Raw genomic sequence first — 17,345 nt, 5'->3', positions numbered from 1 at the left:
AGCGCGGGTGGGAGATGGGGATCCTTATTATTCATTATTGTGCAATTAAATTCCTCGCGTTTGGTGTGATTTTAATTCACTCTGAAGAAAAAATGCAATCATTTCCTGCTTCACATTGGTATTTTTCGCATTGTACTGAAATCGGCGGTGGAAGGAGCCGCGTTTGCTTCGCAAGTCGAGACTGTGGGACGCGGAATCAATAGTCATTAGCTCTTTCCCACTCTCAGCGTGGCGAACGCGAAGAAGTGGTTTGTTCTCCGGCTCGGCGACTCGCAATTTGCCGTCACTTATTATACGTACTGCCGTCCTGCAACACGGAAGGTGCGATCCGCGACTGGTCGCGTACTCTTACAATTGGTGCACGTTTTTGCCGTGCAACTTTGCTCAACACCAAGTGATTTTCTGCTCATGAACTAGTTTGCCAACCATTGAGGAGCGATGGAGAGTGAAGAAGTTCTGAAAATGGTCGATGGCATTTACAAAGTAAGTGTTAAAACAATCTTTTTTGGTGATTTTACTTCTTAAACAATCTGTTAATAATACAATTTTACGCTATGTGGCTATTTTTGTTACGAATAATATTACTTACAACCAATTTTTATCCAAGTAAAGATGAATTTGAATTTAAAATTTCGATAGGGAGGAAACAAAAAATTCTGTCAGGGAAATCAATACTCATTTCATTATTTTTTGTCGGATTACTTTTAAGTTTTGTCGTGCAGAAAACTCCCCCAATATTGTTAGTTTGTCTACTTTGCATCGTAAAAGGCTATTAAATAATTATTTTATTTAAAATTTGTTCAATAAGAGTGCGAAAATTTTTTACTTTTGCAATCTATAATTTATAAAAAAAACCTAACTCGCAGACTTAATCATACACCTATCGAGTCTATTAAAATCAATAATAAATCACAGGGAAAACTCGATAAAATTAAATTAGACAGGTTTAATGTGCCGGGTTGTGTATATATTCAATGAAATCTTTCAAATTTTAATTTCTATTGTCTAACAAATTTTCCATTTTCTTTTTAAATCATCAGGTTTTCTCAAAATGTGCGTTGATTGAAAATGAATTAAATTATAATCTCAAAAAGAGGGGCCTCTTTAAAATCCTTCAGTGATCCTCCCACAGTTTTGAAAGGCTTATTGTACATATCTATTTTCGTTTTGCGGTTTCAACCTGCTTTTTCTCTGAAAGTAAGAAGTGGTTGTCAAACCAGGATCAAACTCGACATGAAAAACGAAAAAATTGGACTGAAAGCAAAATATACCACTGAGACTGCTGATACATCATATACATATGTGATTTTCACTTGGCAGGTTTCTCGCGCGCACATCAAACCGTATAATAAAATAAAACACAGCAGCAACCTTATTAAATATAATGTGCGAGTGAGTAATATGGAGAAACTTGACTGCTCTGAATTCTGAATTGGTGTAGAAAGGAGATAGACGCTAAAAGTCGCCACTTTTCACGCACAGCCGTCATCGTTCTGCTTCTTCATTTTCTTCTCACACACTCACAAAGCGTTCCGAGTGTCGTCCTTTTTACTCTTCCAACAATGACCGTTGCTTTTCGGGCGACAATGATATATTCAAGCGTCGTGCCAACCTGAGCGAAGAAGCCAGCCTTAATCCTGTTGGATCGAGTGTGAATCGCATTGCTTTTGCGCTAGCGGATGGCGCGTTTGTTCAGCATAAATCGCGGCCGCGATGGAAAGAATCGAAAGAATAAAGTTGCTGATGTCACGTCCAAAATGGTATGATAAGCTCGTCGTGCGCAAAGCGACTGCGGAATTTATTTAACTGGAATATTACCATGACTGACATTGGAACTGTGAGTAAGTGGAACAATAGAATCTTGTTGCTCATTTGACTTTATTTCGAAACATTAAAGCTCCATTCACTTGCATCATTTTCTTAGAAAAAGCGAGGACTAATTTTCCTTGCCAAACCGTGACATTAGGGGTGTTGTGAGTGATGGAACTTATTTGAAATAATTAAAAAACGTATTTTTTGCAATCGCAGCGCTGTCAATTATTTTTGGCTTTTTCTAAAGGTCGTTAAACTACACGATGATAATTATTGCAATATGACTGATCATCCAACCTTTTAAATTGACGAAATGTTTTAAGATTAAAATTTATTAGAGTAGAAAATTAATTAATCCGAATTGTTTTCCTTCGGTATGCGAGTTTTGCTTTTATTTATGGCCAATCAAATTAAAATATGCAAATATAGCGCAGGATTTCATATTTTCTCTCAATTGAGAGTAAATCCGCCAAAAACAATCATTTTTGGGAAACTTTTACTTTTTTATGACTTGAAACCGTCTTTTCATTAAATTTAGCCGCAATCGCTTGGGAAGATCGGAGCATAGCGCGTGTGAGAAACTTTTGGCGTATTAATAATTCAAAGCTGATGCTCAGCAGTCGGATGAGCAAAAAATAAACACACGCTCGTCATTTAATTGCGGTCAGAAAAAAAGATAAACGGTCGACATAAAATGTTTAATTGCCGTTCTTGGATTTGCTCTGAAGCGGCATTTCACTGTAAAGGTGCCCTGATGAAAATTCATAACTTTTTTCTCGAGTTCTAAATTTTTCACTGCCTGGTGAGCACCGACGTAGACATCCGCGAATGAAATACACGTTTGTTCAGAAGACGATGACTTATTTAATTGCAGGTCATAAATGTGCCGACAGCGAGTATATATTTTTATAAAACATATTGTCTCGATAAAGGTTCCCCTTCCTGTGAAGAATCTCGAGCGTCCAAAAGTGCGAAACAATCGCTACTTGGAAAATTACACGTTCTACACTGTGCCTTTAACTCTCATTTTTTTTGTATTTATCAATTGGCACGGTTTCAAAATGTGAAACAAATCTTTCAATTTATTTTTTATTATTGCAAAATGCGTATCAAGAAATTGATGTTGTTTGGTGGCCATTGCAAACATCGAAAATCATTTTTTTATACATTAACTTTAAGTCTCAGCCAGCCGCGCCGCGCCAGCCGTAAAATTTTGGGTAAGGTGGGCAGCCGCCGATGAACAAGGGTAAAAAAATAAATGTTTGCAAAAGAAAAATATTCTTTCGGTTATTCGGGCCGTTAAGCACTATCAAACTTCACGTTTGAAATATTGTCAGCCGCGCCAGCCACCGGTGAAAATGGCCAGCCGCCGACGCCAGGCAAAAAATTCGGCTAAGCCGGTCCCGCCAGCCGCTGCCTTAAATCTCGCTGCAGAGACATCTTACATTTACTCATTCCCCTTTACTTTTTTCTCCTCTACGCCGGGAAATTAGTCTACATTGTGTTATACTGGCACATCATTGTATGGGTACCGCAAAAGCAACTGAACTGCTAATTGCGTGTTCGTGTATTGCTCTCCGAATCCTTTTTTATACGCGGAAGAACTTTTCGTACACATCAGGTTTCAGATTTGGCAGTCTTTTGTGCGGTCCCGTTGCCAAGTAAAAAAAGCGCGTAATTAAAAATTTAAGGCACATGATCAGCGATCACGAAAGGAGGTTCCATATGACAATGCAGGACACAGGACAGCTGCTGCTTGCTCCTTTTTCTTCGCCGCACTGCGCTAGTTTCGAGCTCTTATTCTTATTTTCAGATGACGTTCGTTTCATTTCCGACGAAGAGAAGAACAAAAAGTGCTCGCGTACTTGATTTCTTTCTTTCTCTCTCTCGGAAGCTGCGACAAATAACAATGACCTGTCGTGTTCATTTCCATTTGCAGAGGAAAAGAAAGAGCTGGCGCGCGCAGTCGTCTTCAGTCCGTCAGCTGCAATCAGTGAAAATGTGAAACTGCGGTCCATTTGTGCGTCGATCATCTGAATAGCATGATAATAGAATGTTGTGTCCCGCGCAGATGATGCTCGCGTTTTTCTCTCATGCTCATGCGGGCCAATTAAATGCGTGGCCTCTTTAATTAATCACTCGCTTGTCGCCGCAAAGAAAAATCGAAAGTTGGCTAAAACTGATGAACGGTTAAATAGCCTTAAGGTTTTTGCGCACGATGTAAATTTAATTCATGGATTTGTAGAAAAGCGCTCATTTGAATAAGCAGTTTGAAACTTTTACAATACAAATTAACTCACTGCGGTATTTTGATACAAGCTCCATAATGTGACACCAATTGATGAAGTGGATGCTAATTTAAATGTTTTCGTGCTGTATCATCCGGTGAAAACATAATTAAATTGCACACTAATGGACATTTTTCTATTCAGTTAAAAGACAGCGCATCTAACAAATAAGTAGTGAGTTAATAATACAGAAACTTTCAGCAGTTGTTGCTAACAAGGATGCCTCTAGGGACTGTTGTCCTTCTTTTACTGAATTAATGCTATAATTGAGTCATATCATATTCTCTAAATTAAAGTGGAGCTGAATTCATAGAAATTTTGTGAAAAATCCTTTTTATCCCATCTAAAAGTTATAGGGAAAAGCTCAAACATTTCCAGGTAGCTGTTTAAATTTTCAAGAAAAAAAATCAGCTCTAAATCTTGCAGCACTGTCTCCTTACTGTAAAATCCCGATTTGTTTCATATAGGGTTGCATTTGCTTAATACCACCCGGTTTTTTTCACCACCTGTTTTTATCACTCAATTTTTACCAAGAAATGAAAGAAATGAATTTATTTCATACTTCCCCTGTGAAAATCTGTAATTTGCGGTCAGAGTGGTCAAAATTTCCTCTAATGTGCAGAGTTTTTCTTTTAAATTGCCATTTGCTGCCTCAATTTTTCCAAAAATTTATCTCTGACAATTTTTCAAGTCAAAGGTCTTGATCAAATAATTAAAAAAAATGTTGAAAACTGAGGTGCAAGCATTGCCTGCAAGAAACTGGTGAAAATTGGAAAAAACGCTTTTTACCAGTGCACTGCATTTAAAAAAATGCGGGTATTTTGCAACCTGTTTAGGGAACTTTTCTTCAAAAATTGCACACCATTCGATATAGATCGCGACGAGAGGGATCGAAAATTACTGACAAAACCGTTTAATTTTTGCAGAAATTGGGCAAATTAAACAGATCCTTGGTCCTGGTTTAATTATTGAACATTGCTATGATAACTGTAGCTAAAATTTAAACTATAAACTCAATGAACCACTTGCAATGTTCAATGTTCTTATTTGTTGGCCTGTAAGGCTTTAGGGGCTCTAGTTATAAGCCAGAGGGAGGACGTACATTTTGTCTCGGTATTACGTTGACAACAAAGCGATTCGCTCGTCAGCATGCAATCCAACACAATGCTCTTTGAATAAAAGAAATGAACAAAAAATGAGAAGCTACTATTTGTAGCTCGTTGTCAGTGCTGTGCGCACCTCGTGGGAACGTGATTAATCGGAAAGCACGCGATAAAGCAAATTCTGGCCAGGTCATTGCATTTGCGAACGAATCACATAATTCAAAGTTCATGTGTCGACTCAGCACGCAGTAGTGGAATGGAAAAGTGAAACGCGCGCATCCGCAGCTTTGCGCGATTTTTGTCTAAATAATTGAACGACGGCGGCATGCGATGCAAGAAAAGCTGCACGGGGGGCAGCAAAATCGCGTGCAATTATAAACGCTTCCATATCCACTTAAAAGGCCAATCAAAATACAAATAACGCCGCTCGCGAGCAGTTTGTGTGAAAAGCAACGTGTGCGCGCGTATTGCAGGTGAAAGTACTCTATAGAGATGCCGCGCGCGGTGATTTGATAAAATACGGCGAAAGTTGCGGACGCGAAGAGTACAAAACGTATGGAGCTCGAGCCTACGCCATCGTGATCGCATCCTCAAGACATGCACAGCCCGTCCAACAACAATGTACAATGCCTTGCCTTATACAGATGATAATGCTCAAAAGATATAATGTCTGGGGTCGAGCATTTTAGGCAAAACTTCGGGCTAGTTTTCATTCAAGTTTTTGGCCGACAATGAGCCTGCTCTTCGCAAAAGCTGTGAATAAATCGTTTAATTCTAGGAGGTCCATTTAACGGTTTTAAAGAAATTTAGAAACGTTTTAACTGCTTGAGTGAAAGGTATCATGCTTTTGCAATGAAATCTTGAATGTCATGAAAATATTGGTTTTAGATATTTTTTTTATAAAAATATGCAGACGAGAGCATAAAAGTAATTAAAGTACATAAAGCTTTGCAGATAATTTATGTGGCAAAAGGCTAAAAATTTGCCAGGTTGCGCCGCTTAAATTTTGGAGGAAATCGGCTCAGTTATAGTTTGAATGCTAATTAAGCGGTGAGCATTGTCTCCATCTTCTTATTGGAAATCATGATTTATTTCACCAGAAGGGAAATTTAGCTAATAATTCGCACGCCATTGGATAGATCGTGACGAGAGAGATCGAAATCTAGCGAGCAAATCATTAATGTTTCGAGAAATTTGGCAAAATCTGAAATTTAACTTCCGGCCTCGATCCTGATTTCATTATTGCACATTTTAGAGATAAACTTTTACTAAATTTCACAAACGATAAACTCAAAGAACTTCTTGCATTAGTCAACGATGCAGAATTTTCTTAACCGTCGGTCTGTAAAGCTCTACTCAAAGAATTGGGTGCTGATATCACCTGGTCAAACCCCCCATTTCCTAATTTTACCAAGCCAATTTGAAATTGCGATTGATATTTCGTTAATCCAGGTGCCCAGCATTCAAGTTATGTCGAATAAATGAATTATTTCTTTCACGACCGTTTGACAGGAATAAATTATATTTGTAATCGGCTCAAGACGGGTGGTATTATAAACATAAATAAATAAGATTGGAATTTTCTACGTCTATCAGATCTGACTAGAATGCACTATCCTATTATCAACAGCGGCAACAAACGCCCATGCTAGTGGTCACATCTCATTTGCTGGTGAAAAGCAGCGTCGACCCACGGTTCAACGGGCAAAAATAAAAATACCCAAAGTGCTGGGCGGCTTTAATTTCGCAACGAGCGCACGACTGGCTCTTTCCTTTTCTGTCTGCGCGCCTAGAGTTATTTCATTACGCTATTATTCTGGTGCCGAGCTCTGTCATTATAGGTATAGCTCTGGCTTATTATGATTTCGGCAACACATAATGACAATTTTTTTGTGATATCAGAAAAGCGCGAGGCGGCCGTGCGCGAAGATTGAATTATCAAAGGTTGTGTTTTGCGCTCGCGTTGAAGAAATGATTTGCATAACGGCGCATCTTGCAATCGCGTGGAATTCGATTTGATCGAGCTGCATGATTCTTTTGAAGGAGAATCGATGCTCGTTTCGTTCAGCGACAAGAATGCACGATGTTTCCTCGAACGGAACGCGATTGAATAAAATATTTGTTCTCACCTTCATTATGTGATTTTATTACAGCCGGTGCAATTGATATTCAAAATTGTATTCTATGTAAATTGCAACTCTTACGATTGTTTTAAACGTTGAAAATATTAATAAAGATTTCCGTCTGAGTTGTGTGCAAGGCGCATTTACATCTCATCGCTACACAAAGCAGCAGTGTCATTGCTGCTTCAATTTATATGGACATCTTAAAAATAATTTGTTGCGTAACGATGAATTAAATTTATTTTATAGTGTTTTAGAAGAACATTCAAAATTATTTAATTTTGCAAGTGTCGAACAAACCCCAGACTTTTATTGGAATTACAAAACAAATTCTGACCTGTTCGCATTGATTAAAATATTATTAATCTTTAAATAAATCGCAGCAAACAAATCCCAAACAAATATTACTGAATCCAGGAATCCACAAAGATGTGTTGAAATTTTTTTAAGCATGGTTGACTCGATAAAAAAACGGAAGCCATGGCACTGAAAAATAATTATGAATATTTCATTATAGGGTTTGATAAATTATAAGGTGCAACATCACCAAAATTATAAAATTTCTGCAGAGTGCTTTGTAATTAGGAGAAGAATAATTAACGCATATCTCCTCAAGCGCAATTCCTAACTTTTTTGCAAGGAAAAACGCTTAAAAACGTGGCAACGAGAAACAGCTTGAGCGTATCAAAAAACACTTCCTCTGATAATAATTTATATATATGGTCTGCTTCTCAGTCGCTCTTTGACTTTTACTTCCATTGCTGTTAGCTAAAAAGAAACACTTTCGGAACCAGTGGCTCGAGCAGAGAAAAAAGAGCAATAAGGGCTTTGCATCATTAAGTGAGATCTAACGCCAGCGGACATAAATTCCATGAATATTTCCCTTTGTAGCTATCTTGTAAATTATATTCGAGCCAATTACCACCTGCGGTTCTGGTAAAACAAAGCCTTTGGGTTTTGTGTCGAGGCTGTCTGCCTCATTGCAACTAGGCACATTCAGGTGTCAAGAAATTCGCAGGCACGATCAGCAGTGAAAGCGAGCGAGCTCAGCGGATATATTGTTTTATAAATTAATTTGGATGACAACACCCATTGTGGCCGTGAGTGCGCAGAATGAGAATCGAGAGGAAATCGTCTGGCTGGCAGATTAATATTTTTGTGCCTCTCTGCGCGCAGCTCTCTTCTTAATAATTCACTCTGTGCTGTCTAATTAAGCGATGAAAACGATCCCGCCGAAAATGGGTCGCCGTTTTCTGTGTGCAGAGAAGAGAGAAAGACGAAACTCATCAAATAACCGCGAGCGAATTTTATGATAAATATACGTTCGTTTTCCATCTTCTCTCTCTTAGAAGTGAGGCAATAATCGAAAACGAGAGTCGCGTTGGCCGAGATGCTGTGCAGATGATATTGTTTGTTGTTGTTATTATTATATATTATTGGAACTGAGAGTGAGAGAGAAAGAGACATTGACCTCATTTGGCTCGTAAATTTTATACCATTTGAATATCGACGAGTGGAATCATCTCTCCTTTGTTTCTTTGCTCATTCACCTTGGATGGATGAGCTGGGTTTTGTTATTTTTCGTTCGTCTGCGCCGATCCGACGGCGTTAATTAGGTAAGATGATGAGATGTTGCGCGGGCGTGTGGGACTCCAACCGCTGCATAACACATTTGCTGAAGAAAACAACAGTTTCTCGTCAAGATAATTACTCTTAGATTAGCTCTCTTTGTTTGCAGTTGCATAAGACAACAATGAGCCGTGAATTTTCTCCTTTCGGAAAAGGTCACGTGCGCCAGCTGTCATATTTAGGATAATTTCTGTTTAATTTGGGGGTTCAGCTAGTGTGTGCGTGGTGTTTCTAAATCTGCGCTTGTCGTGCGTGCTCCGAGGTGTTGATATAGCGCAAGGAGCAAAATTTCACGCTTCAAGAGCCGTGCATTCCGCTCGATTTCGTTAGTCACAGTGATGCAGTGCGAAACACACACATTTCAATTAAAGTGGCAGATTTGTAGCAGCCGCGAGACGTGGTTTAGCGCTTGAGAGGTTGCTTAAGTAAACAAACGATCAATTCTTGTGTATGTTTATTGCACAAACTGCATTAAATAATTCACTGAACAATATAAAAGGTTTTGTAACTCTAATTGCACAAAATCAAACATTCAAGTCGTTCCACTTGAAATATTATGCAGTTTCAAAATGAAAACTACGTTGCAATGATTTAATCACTGCATTTCAGCTCCATTGAAATCATGTTCTTTGGAACAAAGTTTGCAACTGCGGTCGCAATGAACAGATGCAAAGAAAGCCTTGCATGTATTGTGACAAGTAAGGTTCTTCTCAGTCTTTGAACTCAGTTAGCCTTCTTTAATACAACATACAACCTTAACCTATGAAGGGTTTAAAATAGTCATATTTAGCCACTTCAGAACTATAAAACTCTCGTAAAATTAAATCAATTTAAAAATCTATATTTATGCCGACTAAAGCATGTTTGTCTCATCAGCTGGCCAGACCGCAAGCATTAAATGGAAACTTTAACGAGCTATTAGTTTTATGGTCCCAAACCCACAACTGTTAACGCCGAACCCATTCACAGAATCTCTCCAAAAATCACTTTAACAGCCGCGAGCAAATTATCAGACGCGCGGCTATTGAAAAAGATAAAATTTCACCTGAAAAATGTACTCGTTTGAAAGATGGAAAGCGTTTAACTCGACAATTATTATTACACCTTATTAAAAACAGTTAATAGACCCATGTACAAAAAACATGAAACGTGCCGCTTAGTTCAAAATCATTAAATTCACTGTGCTATGCGTTTGATATATTATTCATGAAGTCGCAGCATTCGTCGGTGATATTTAAGATTTACAGCGTAGCCAAAATTTACGAACCAAAAAGATTGTTGCACTTCCCTACTCATCATGTAATAAAATTGCATTAAAACATAAAGAGTAGCGGCCGGTGCTCTTGAAAAACGACCTCCCGCGTGTTTTCTAAATATATTATACTTGAGTGCATTCCTCAAAATTAGAAACTGGCTCGGCGGCTCTACATCCTTCCCAAGTGCGTTTCATACCTGGCTGGGCGAGTGTGTGAACGCAGGCAGGCCATAAAAATAAATCGTGGCGATAAACGTGCGGGCAGCTCAAATGTCCCCTTCACCGTCCAACACTGCATTTTCTACCTGACTGCGAGTGTATCTAATGCACAATGATTTCTCTTTGTTGCAGAACATATTGGATAAATTCAATCCCGGTGCTCGGCAGCTAATCAACGCGGGCAAGGCGTACCTCAAAGCGTTGCATGGTAATTATTTTAGTATCCCGACGACAATTAAGCAGCACATTGCAGCTCGTGACGAAATCGATCCGCACAGCAGCCGATTGATGGGCTTTGCAGCCATTCTTTCTGGCTGGCGGGTTGACAACCGCGGATAATTCGCACAACTTGGTTTCCTGCGTTTTGTCTTCTTCCGTGAGAAGCAAACAGATGGTCCTCGGATATTTGCTCTTTGTGCAGTCTGTTTGTACAAAAAGGCGGACTGTTTGCCGAAGTCGACGCGCTTTATCCGCACACCTGCTTTTTGTTGATAATGCGAAATAATTTAGAAAGTCCGTTTTGTTTCTCAAAATCTGTCAACTTTTACTTTCCGCCACCTTAAGACGCGTTGGATCACCTTTCTAATTATCGAGTCAATACCGGCTGCCTACCAATTTATCACCGCACAGTAAAAATGTCACTGGATTAAAACGTTTCTTCTGTCGCACAATAAGCGACATTGAATAACTTCCTTTGGTTCTCTTTACCACATTTCACTTTACGACTTTGGATCTAGGTCACTCTTTTACAACAATAGATACTGAAAAGTCGCCATAAAACTGTTTTCGAAGGGAGACAACTAATTTTGCTTCTATTAGTCACTTTCAAGAAATATATATATTTACATTTGCATACTCTCACCTACAAGGCGTCAAAAATGTGACGCGTGTCCTTCAGATACTACTCGCGCGGCTCTAAGGAAAACATAAAACGCAATTAAAAAACACATTTGTAAATATTCACTCGCGAGAGAGCTTCTTGCCTTTTTACTGTTTTGACCCTCGGAATATTAGAGACGACAGCGGAAACTCCATGAACCTGTTGCCTAAGTTCAAGTTGTTAATCCGTAAAGTTGACATTAGAGCGCGCGTGTTTTTCTTGACCTTCCCATTTGGTACGCTGTGATTCGTTTTAGATCAGGCATCTACGCTCAATGCCGATGCACAATGTAATCGCAACTCGCCTTCCGCGTATTTTCTCACGTTGGTAAAATTCGTTGGCCGGCCACCCCCGCAGCATACGTGTCTTCCCGGTTGCGCTTATCCCCGAATCAGGCAGTAAAAGTAAAATGGCTCGTTTGATTCAATTCGTCTTAAAGATAAACGAAGCGCAAATTTGGTCAAATTTTAAAAATAAAAATGAGAGATATTTCGGCATTTCGGGCTGCCCAATGTCAAAGATAGCAAAAAATTGTTGGTTCAGTGACTCGAAATGCTCAAATAGCTTAATGGGCTGGGAGAATTCGCGACACTTGCTGGTTTTCACACCTTTCCAGCGACTTTCTGGCTTTTCAATAAAAGACCTTGGTCCGGGAAGGCAAAAAGATTTGGTCCAAAAGCTCCTCTACAGTCACTATCCACTCAGGGACTCGGTCAGATGATTTTCCCACGGGATGTGCTGAGCAGAGGTTAAAAAATAATAATCAACTATTAAAGATAGTGATCCAGTTTTTTCTATTAAATTTTCGCTTCTGCCGCTCATCCTGCAATATTTATCCTACGTAAATTTCGTGTGAAATAAAAATAAAAGATAAATGTGGCGTGAAATTTTAAGCTCCGCAAGCCGCACAAACCGGCCAGCATTATCTCACGGCCAAGGAACAAAGTGCTCTTTAAGGTGTGTACCCCTCGACAAATATTTATGCCCGGTCGGGGCCTTGAACGATCAACGCGGAAAATGAGCCCTCGCGCTGCTTCCAATCACTCCAGCTAATGAATTCCCGTGTGTTGCCAAAACAGGTTCCGCCGCTGCAGCACGACTGTACATTGACGCAATTGCCAAATTAGCTCAACAGGCTCAACAAAGCGCATGGCACGGCTCCTCAGACGTTGGTGAGTGGAATGAAAATATACATTGTTATGCGAGTTTCTCTTTGCCAAAATAAATCACACCGGTGTATATCCGCTTTTCCTCCTCAACTCCCACAACCGAGCACGCGCCTTTGACCTTCTCGGCGCGCACTTTTTGCGGGCGCTCTCATATTTATAGCACCGGGCGAGCAGAAATGACGCGTTTCCACCGCAAACTACCACCGAAAGAGAGCTATTTGCAGAAATGGTAGCCTCTTAGCTGCTTCTTATAGTGTCAGCGGAGTGCACACGTTTCCCGTGCAAGTGTGTTTTCACTTGGGGCAGCTGTAGAAATTTGGAAGCCCCACCAATGCAATTGGGTCACTCATCCAATTTGCTCTTTATTCTTTCGTGTGTGTAATCTTGCCTCCCTTTTTTGCATGGTGTCGACCCCCTGGAAAAGAGGCTCAAATAAAAATTATAAGTTTGGAAGAATGCTGAAATCCATACAACGGCTGGCCGCACCTCAATATGTGCTGCACGTTTTCAAGATCAAGTTTCACTATACAGCCAGTCGCATGCGGGATGTGCAAAATTATTGGTTCACTACGCAAGCCACTCGTTTTGCGAGTTTTTCGTCTCGATAGTTACTTTCTCTGCCATCAACAAATTAATTGTTCTTTGCATGAAGAACCATCACACATTCTTAGGATCTGCATCATTTTGAAAGCTCAAATCGCGATGATTTTGTTACAATGCGGAGATCAAGCTATTTTTTACAATAATTTTATGATCCAGTTTGACGTTTCACCATCTTTTCACACCCTCGCTGGTGTCCGCGATGTTTGGATTATTCAAATTTAATATGGGCGTCGGCAGTCATTTCACTTTTGAGCAACATTAAACGAGCCGTCCACGCACCAAACATTCCCACAAGCATACGCAACTCAATTGTTTATTTATTCCATTCCGCGCTGTGTGCGATAATAACATGATACCTCTCTCCAATTTGTACGCAGGAACATCCTTGATGCAGATCGCGGAGGTGTACCAGGAAATCCACGCTCAGCAGATGAATGTCGTAAGTTTTTTGGCCGGCGCAAATGTGCGATGGATGCGATCGTTGGCATCCTACTGATTTTGAATGGGAATAAAATATAATATAAAAGTAATAACTGTAAATGAATCAGGTGTTTTACGCGAGACGCGCGCGCTCTGCTCCAGAAGCAGTCGCGTGTGACGGTCGCTGCCGTAATGGGATTTGGCCGCGCGCTTACGGAAATGTAAATAAATTGTCATAAGTGTGTGATCGCATTCCACGCTCGATCATTAATCTTTATATTCATACTGTGGGAAAAAAGTGAACCGGCTGCGTTTCGAAATAATTATTGAAACATTCGTGGGAGTGGCGTCGTTTTAATTGGTTTATGCTGACTTTTGCTGCAGCTGAAGGCCTTTTACGTCGACCTGATCGTGCCGCTGGAGAACAACCTGGAGAAGGACATTAAAATTGTGCAGGTCACTCTTTTGAAAGGGATTTATATATTTAATACTAATAAAACAATTCAGTCGGAGCAAAAGAAATTCGTGAACCAACACAGGAACAGGCATGAAACGTACTCAAAGGCAGCCACCACGATGAAAAAGCATCGCAAGAAGAACAAAAGCAAGGGCACGGCCATCTCGAAAGAGCTTCGCGTAAGTTTTTTTCCAGTTAACGTCCATAATCGATTAAACTAAAATGATACAGGACATGCAGGCCTTGGAGGAGGAGAAAACCAAGTTGGACGGAATTTGCGAAAAGGGACTAAAAAATGTAATTATCATATTATGTTGATGATGACTTTGACAATTTTTTTCTCTAATTAATTCTCAACAAGCACACATGCCATAATCAAAATTACATTTCGCGTATATTTTTTTCGATTTCTTATGTCCGCAATAATACATAACAGTTTCTTTAAATTCAGATCCTTTAATTAAATCGCAACTCATAGCTCATTGTTATGGGAAAAATAAATCAAAAGTATTCAAGCAGAAATACCAGGAAGCGCCAAAAATAACGAAGCCTTACATTTTCCCATAATTCACGTCTGCATTCATCAATCTCGCTTTGTAGGCAATTACTCAGGAACGGCGGCGTTACGGATTTGTTTTGGAGCGACAGTGCATCCTGGCGAAACACATCTTGTCCTACCACTCTCTCGGAAGTGCGGCAATGCAACGTCATATGGACGATTGGCGCGACGTGGCCCGGAACAGGGAGATTCTGCCCGACACCGTCGAACTGGCTTTTGAGAACAAACTACAGGTACGCATCGACCCCTAATTATTTTATGAAATAAAGTGAACCTTTGGCAACTGCTTCAATTGTTTTAAATTTTTTGCAAAATAAAATTAAACTTCAATTCCCGCTCACACAATTCCAAAGGAAAATAATGATATTTTTATTTTAAATCAAAAAATCCTTCACAACTGATGCATTTTTCAAATTAGCAACTGACTTACTGGCCGGATAAAGAGATTTATTCGCAACCACGGACGTCTGTTTCCACGGAGGAATTGGACGACAGTTGCTCAGTAGTGTCGCAGCTGCATAAGGCCAAGAGCCTGGACGCGCAATGCTTCGAGAAGGGAGGCTCTGGGGGCGACTCCGGCTATTCCATGTCCAACAGCAAGCAGCTGCCGCGTACAAAGTCCGACTTCAACCTGGCTACGAATCACTCATCCATAGTGCAAGGCAAGCCGACTCTACTTTCGCTTTTCGTGCTTCACGAGCTAATCGCGCTCTGGCATCGCTGATTGTTTCAGAGTTGGAGCAGTATAAGAAAGGCCACCGCTCAAAGTCGATGGCCGCGGGCGACGACGGCGGCTCGCGAAACAAGAACGAGAAATTCTGCAGACTGGCCCGCGCCCTCTACGCGTACATCTCAAGCGGAGAAAACCAGCTCAGCTTTCTTGAGGGCGACGTCATAGCCCTGATGGGTAACGCGTTTTCGATTTTTTTAATTCGTGCGTGATTTTTACCCTTGGCGATTCAGGCGAGAGGAACAAAGGTTGGCAGTTTGGCGAAAACATGCGGACGCAGAGGAGCGGCTGGTTCCCGCTGGCCTACACCGAGATGATGGTTTCGCAGAGCGATCCAGATGACAGATACGACAGGTACAATTTACGAGACACGTTTGTGTTTATTCAGTGCTTTAAAATAAATATTTGCAGCTCACCAACGCAGAGACACATCAACCTGCAAAAGTCGGACACACCAAACTCCGGGAATTCCGGAAACTCTGATTTCAGTTTCCGCTCTGCGGGTAATTTGGAAGCTGTAAATGGTGCTTTATCGTTGCCCAACCTTAAGTATGCTCCAAGCGTTAAAAAGGTATTTTGCTAGAAGTAGTTAAATGGATGTAGTGGAATTAAAAAACCTTATAGTACTAAAAATAAGTAACAGATTCCCTGAGTACGTAAATAATGGTCAGCTTTGCGCAGCACTATCACAATTAACAAAAGCATAATCAAATCTATCAACATTCACAGACTCTCCTTCAGGCAGCAGCAGTTTCTTTTGACGCCTCTGATGAAAATTTGAACCTCCCACCTGTCCCAACCAACACAGCCCCGCGACCAAACAAAACCAAAAAAGAACCACTACAAATTATGACTAACACTTGGTCCTCCGATGAGAAGAACCCATCAATCGGCAACTCGAGCAGCATGTACAGCAGCAGTGACAGTGGGTTCATTATGGAGCCACCAGTGCTACCTGAAGTTGACTATGAGGACAGCAACCCTCCACAGTAAGACAGATTCATTTGTTACCAATTTAAAAATTGTTGTTGGCTTGTCTGTCTTCTTCTAATAGCAGAACACGTAGATTTATTATAGAATTTTAATTTAAAACCTATTTTATTCAACATTAATTTCATTCTACTGATTTTATGGAAGGCTAACAAGCCGAAAAATTGTAAAATAAAATTAATATCACACTCATAGAGCAGCTGTTTTGGCCCCGCAGACCTCATCAACAGTTTACTGGGGCTGAAACAGTTGTTGCTGTATCGCACAAGAGCGTGAAATTAATTTTATTTTACAATTTTTCAATTTATTAGCCTTCCAAGCCTGTTGTTCGCTTGGGGGAGTGGCCATTGTAAAATCCGTAGAATTAAATACATCCAAAGTGTTTTTCCTTTTTCTTTTAGTTTTAATTTAAAACCTGAATTCGATTCACTTTCAGGTTGGTCACGGAAAACTTCACAACCCCCAGCGCGGTGAAGACGTTTGCCGAGTGTGACAAGCGCAACTGGCTACTGTACAAGTCGGCTCTGGAATTGTGGGATGACGTGGAAAAGAACAACAACGACCCTGACACAATCGACTATTACGCTTCCTTGTCTAAGATCCCGCAGTACAAGCCGACCAATGCCCCGGTGAAGAGGTCCAAAACCCTGTGGGGCCTCAAGTTTAAGCCAAAGAGCGGCTTTCTGACTGGCGGAAAGAAGAATTCTTGGCAGAGTTCGTCCAACCATGATCTCTCTGCGAAAAATTCATTCAACTGTAAAAGTCTTCAGAGGCCCAAAGAACCACCTCCGCTGCCTCCCCTGCCCCCGCCGAGGAGAGAATTCCCACCTCTCCCTAAGAGGATTATTAATTGATTCCTTTTTTAACGAGTGATGTGACTTTGAGTAACCCACGAATCCATGTGTTATGAGGTTTGATAAATGCACTAGTTGTAAAGACATCATTCATGTCATTTTAGCCATGATTAACAAAAGATTGATGTTTCTACAGGAAATTTTCTATATGGTCAGATGCCATTACTCTTGTGTAAATTATATATTACTAACTTGTTCTTATTAAGACTATCAATTAATAAATATTATGTCATAATTATTAATAAAACAAAAAC

At 40.3% G+C, this 17,345-nt stretch overlaps 1 protein-coding gene across 2 annotated transcripts; it reads left to right on the top strand.

Annotated features, from left to right (window-relative positions):
- Positions 1 to 247: 247 nt before the first annotated feature.
- Positions 248 to 17,344, top strand: IRSp53 (Insulin receptor substrate 53 kDa). Of its 2 annotated transcripts, none has more exons than XM_065497309.1 (14): positions 248 to 483; positions 10,562 to 10,637; positions 12,389 to 12,481; positions 13,459 to 13,520; positions 13,886 to 13,957; positions 14,009 to 14,137; positions 14,199 to 14,255; positions 14,559 to 14,750; positions 14,936 to 15,179; positions 15,251 to 15,424; positions 15,481 to 15,601; positions 15,659 to 15,818; positions 15,977 to 16,236; positions 16,674 to 17,344. In XM_065497309.1, exons 1-14 carry the CDS (start codon positions 439 to 441, stop codon positions 17,089 to 17,091), a joined length of 2,103 nt encoding a protein of 700 aa, XP_065353381.1. In that variant the 5' UTR covers positions 248 to 438; the 3' UTR covers positions 17,092 to 17,344. The 2 variants fall into 2 exon arrangements, with proteins under 2 accessions (XP_065353381.1, XP_065353380.1); XM_065497308.1 differs by having other exon boundaries at positions 249 to 483; positions 14,190 to 14,255.
- The last annotated feature ends 1 nt before the right edge of the window (position 17,345 follows it).

The sequence above is a fragment of the Cloeon dipterum genome, chromosome 1 (genome assembly GCF_949628265.1).
Source record: "Cloeon dipterum chromosome 1, ieCloDipt1.1, whole genome shotgun sequence".
Classification (NCBI taxonomy): Eukaryota; Metazoa; Arthropoda; class Insecta; order Ephemeroptera; family Baetidae; genus Cloeon; species Cloeon dipterum.
This window is presented reverse-complemented; position numbering and strand designations above follow the sequence as displayed.

Bases quoted from the DNA above. Each gene is read 5' to 3' on its own strand.
- IRSp53 (XM_065497308.1), top strand. From the start codon at position 439: ATGGAGAGTGAAGAAGTTCTGAAAATGGTCGATGGCATTTACAAA. The intron at 484-10,561 runs GTAAGTGTTAAA...TCTTTGTTGCAG, and splicing joins TGGTCGATGGCATTTACAAA to AACATATTGGATAAATTCAA. The intron at 15,180-15,250 runs GCAAGCCGACTC...TGATTGTTTCAG, and splicing joins TCACTCATCCATAGTGCAAG to AGTTGGAGCAGTATAAGAAA.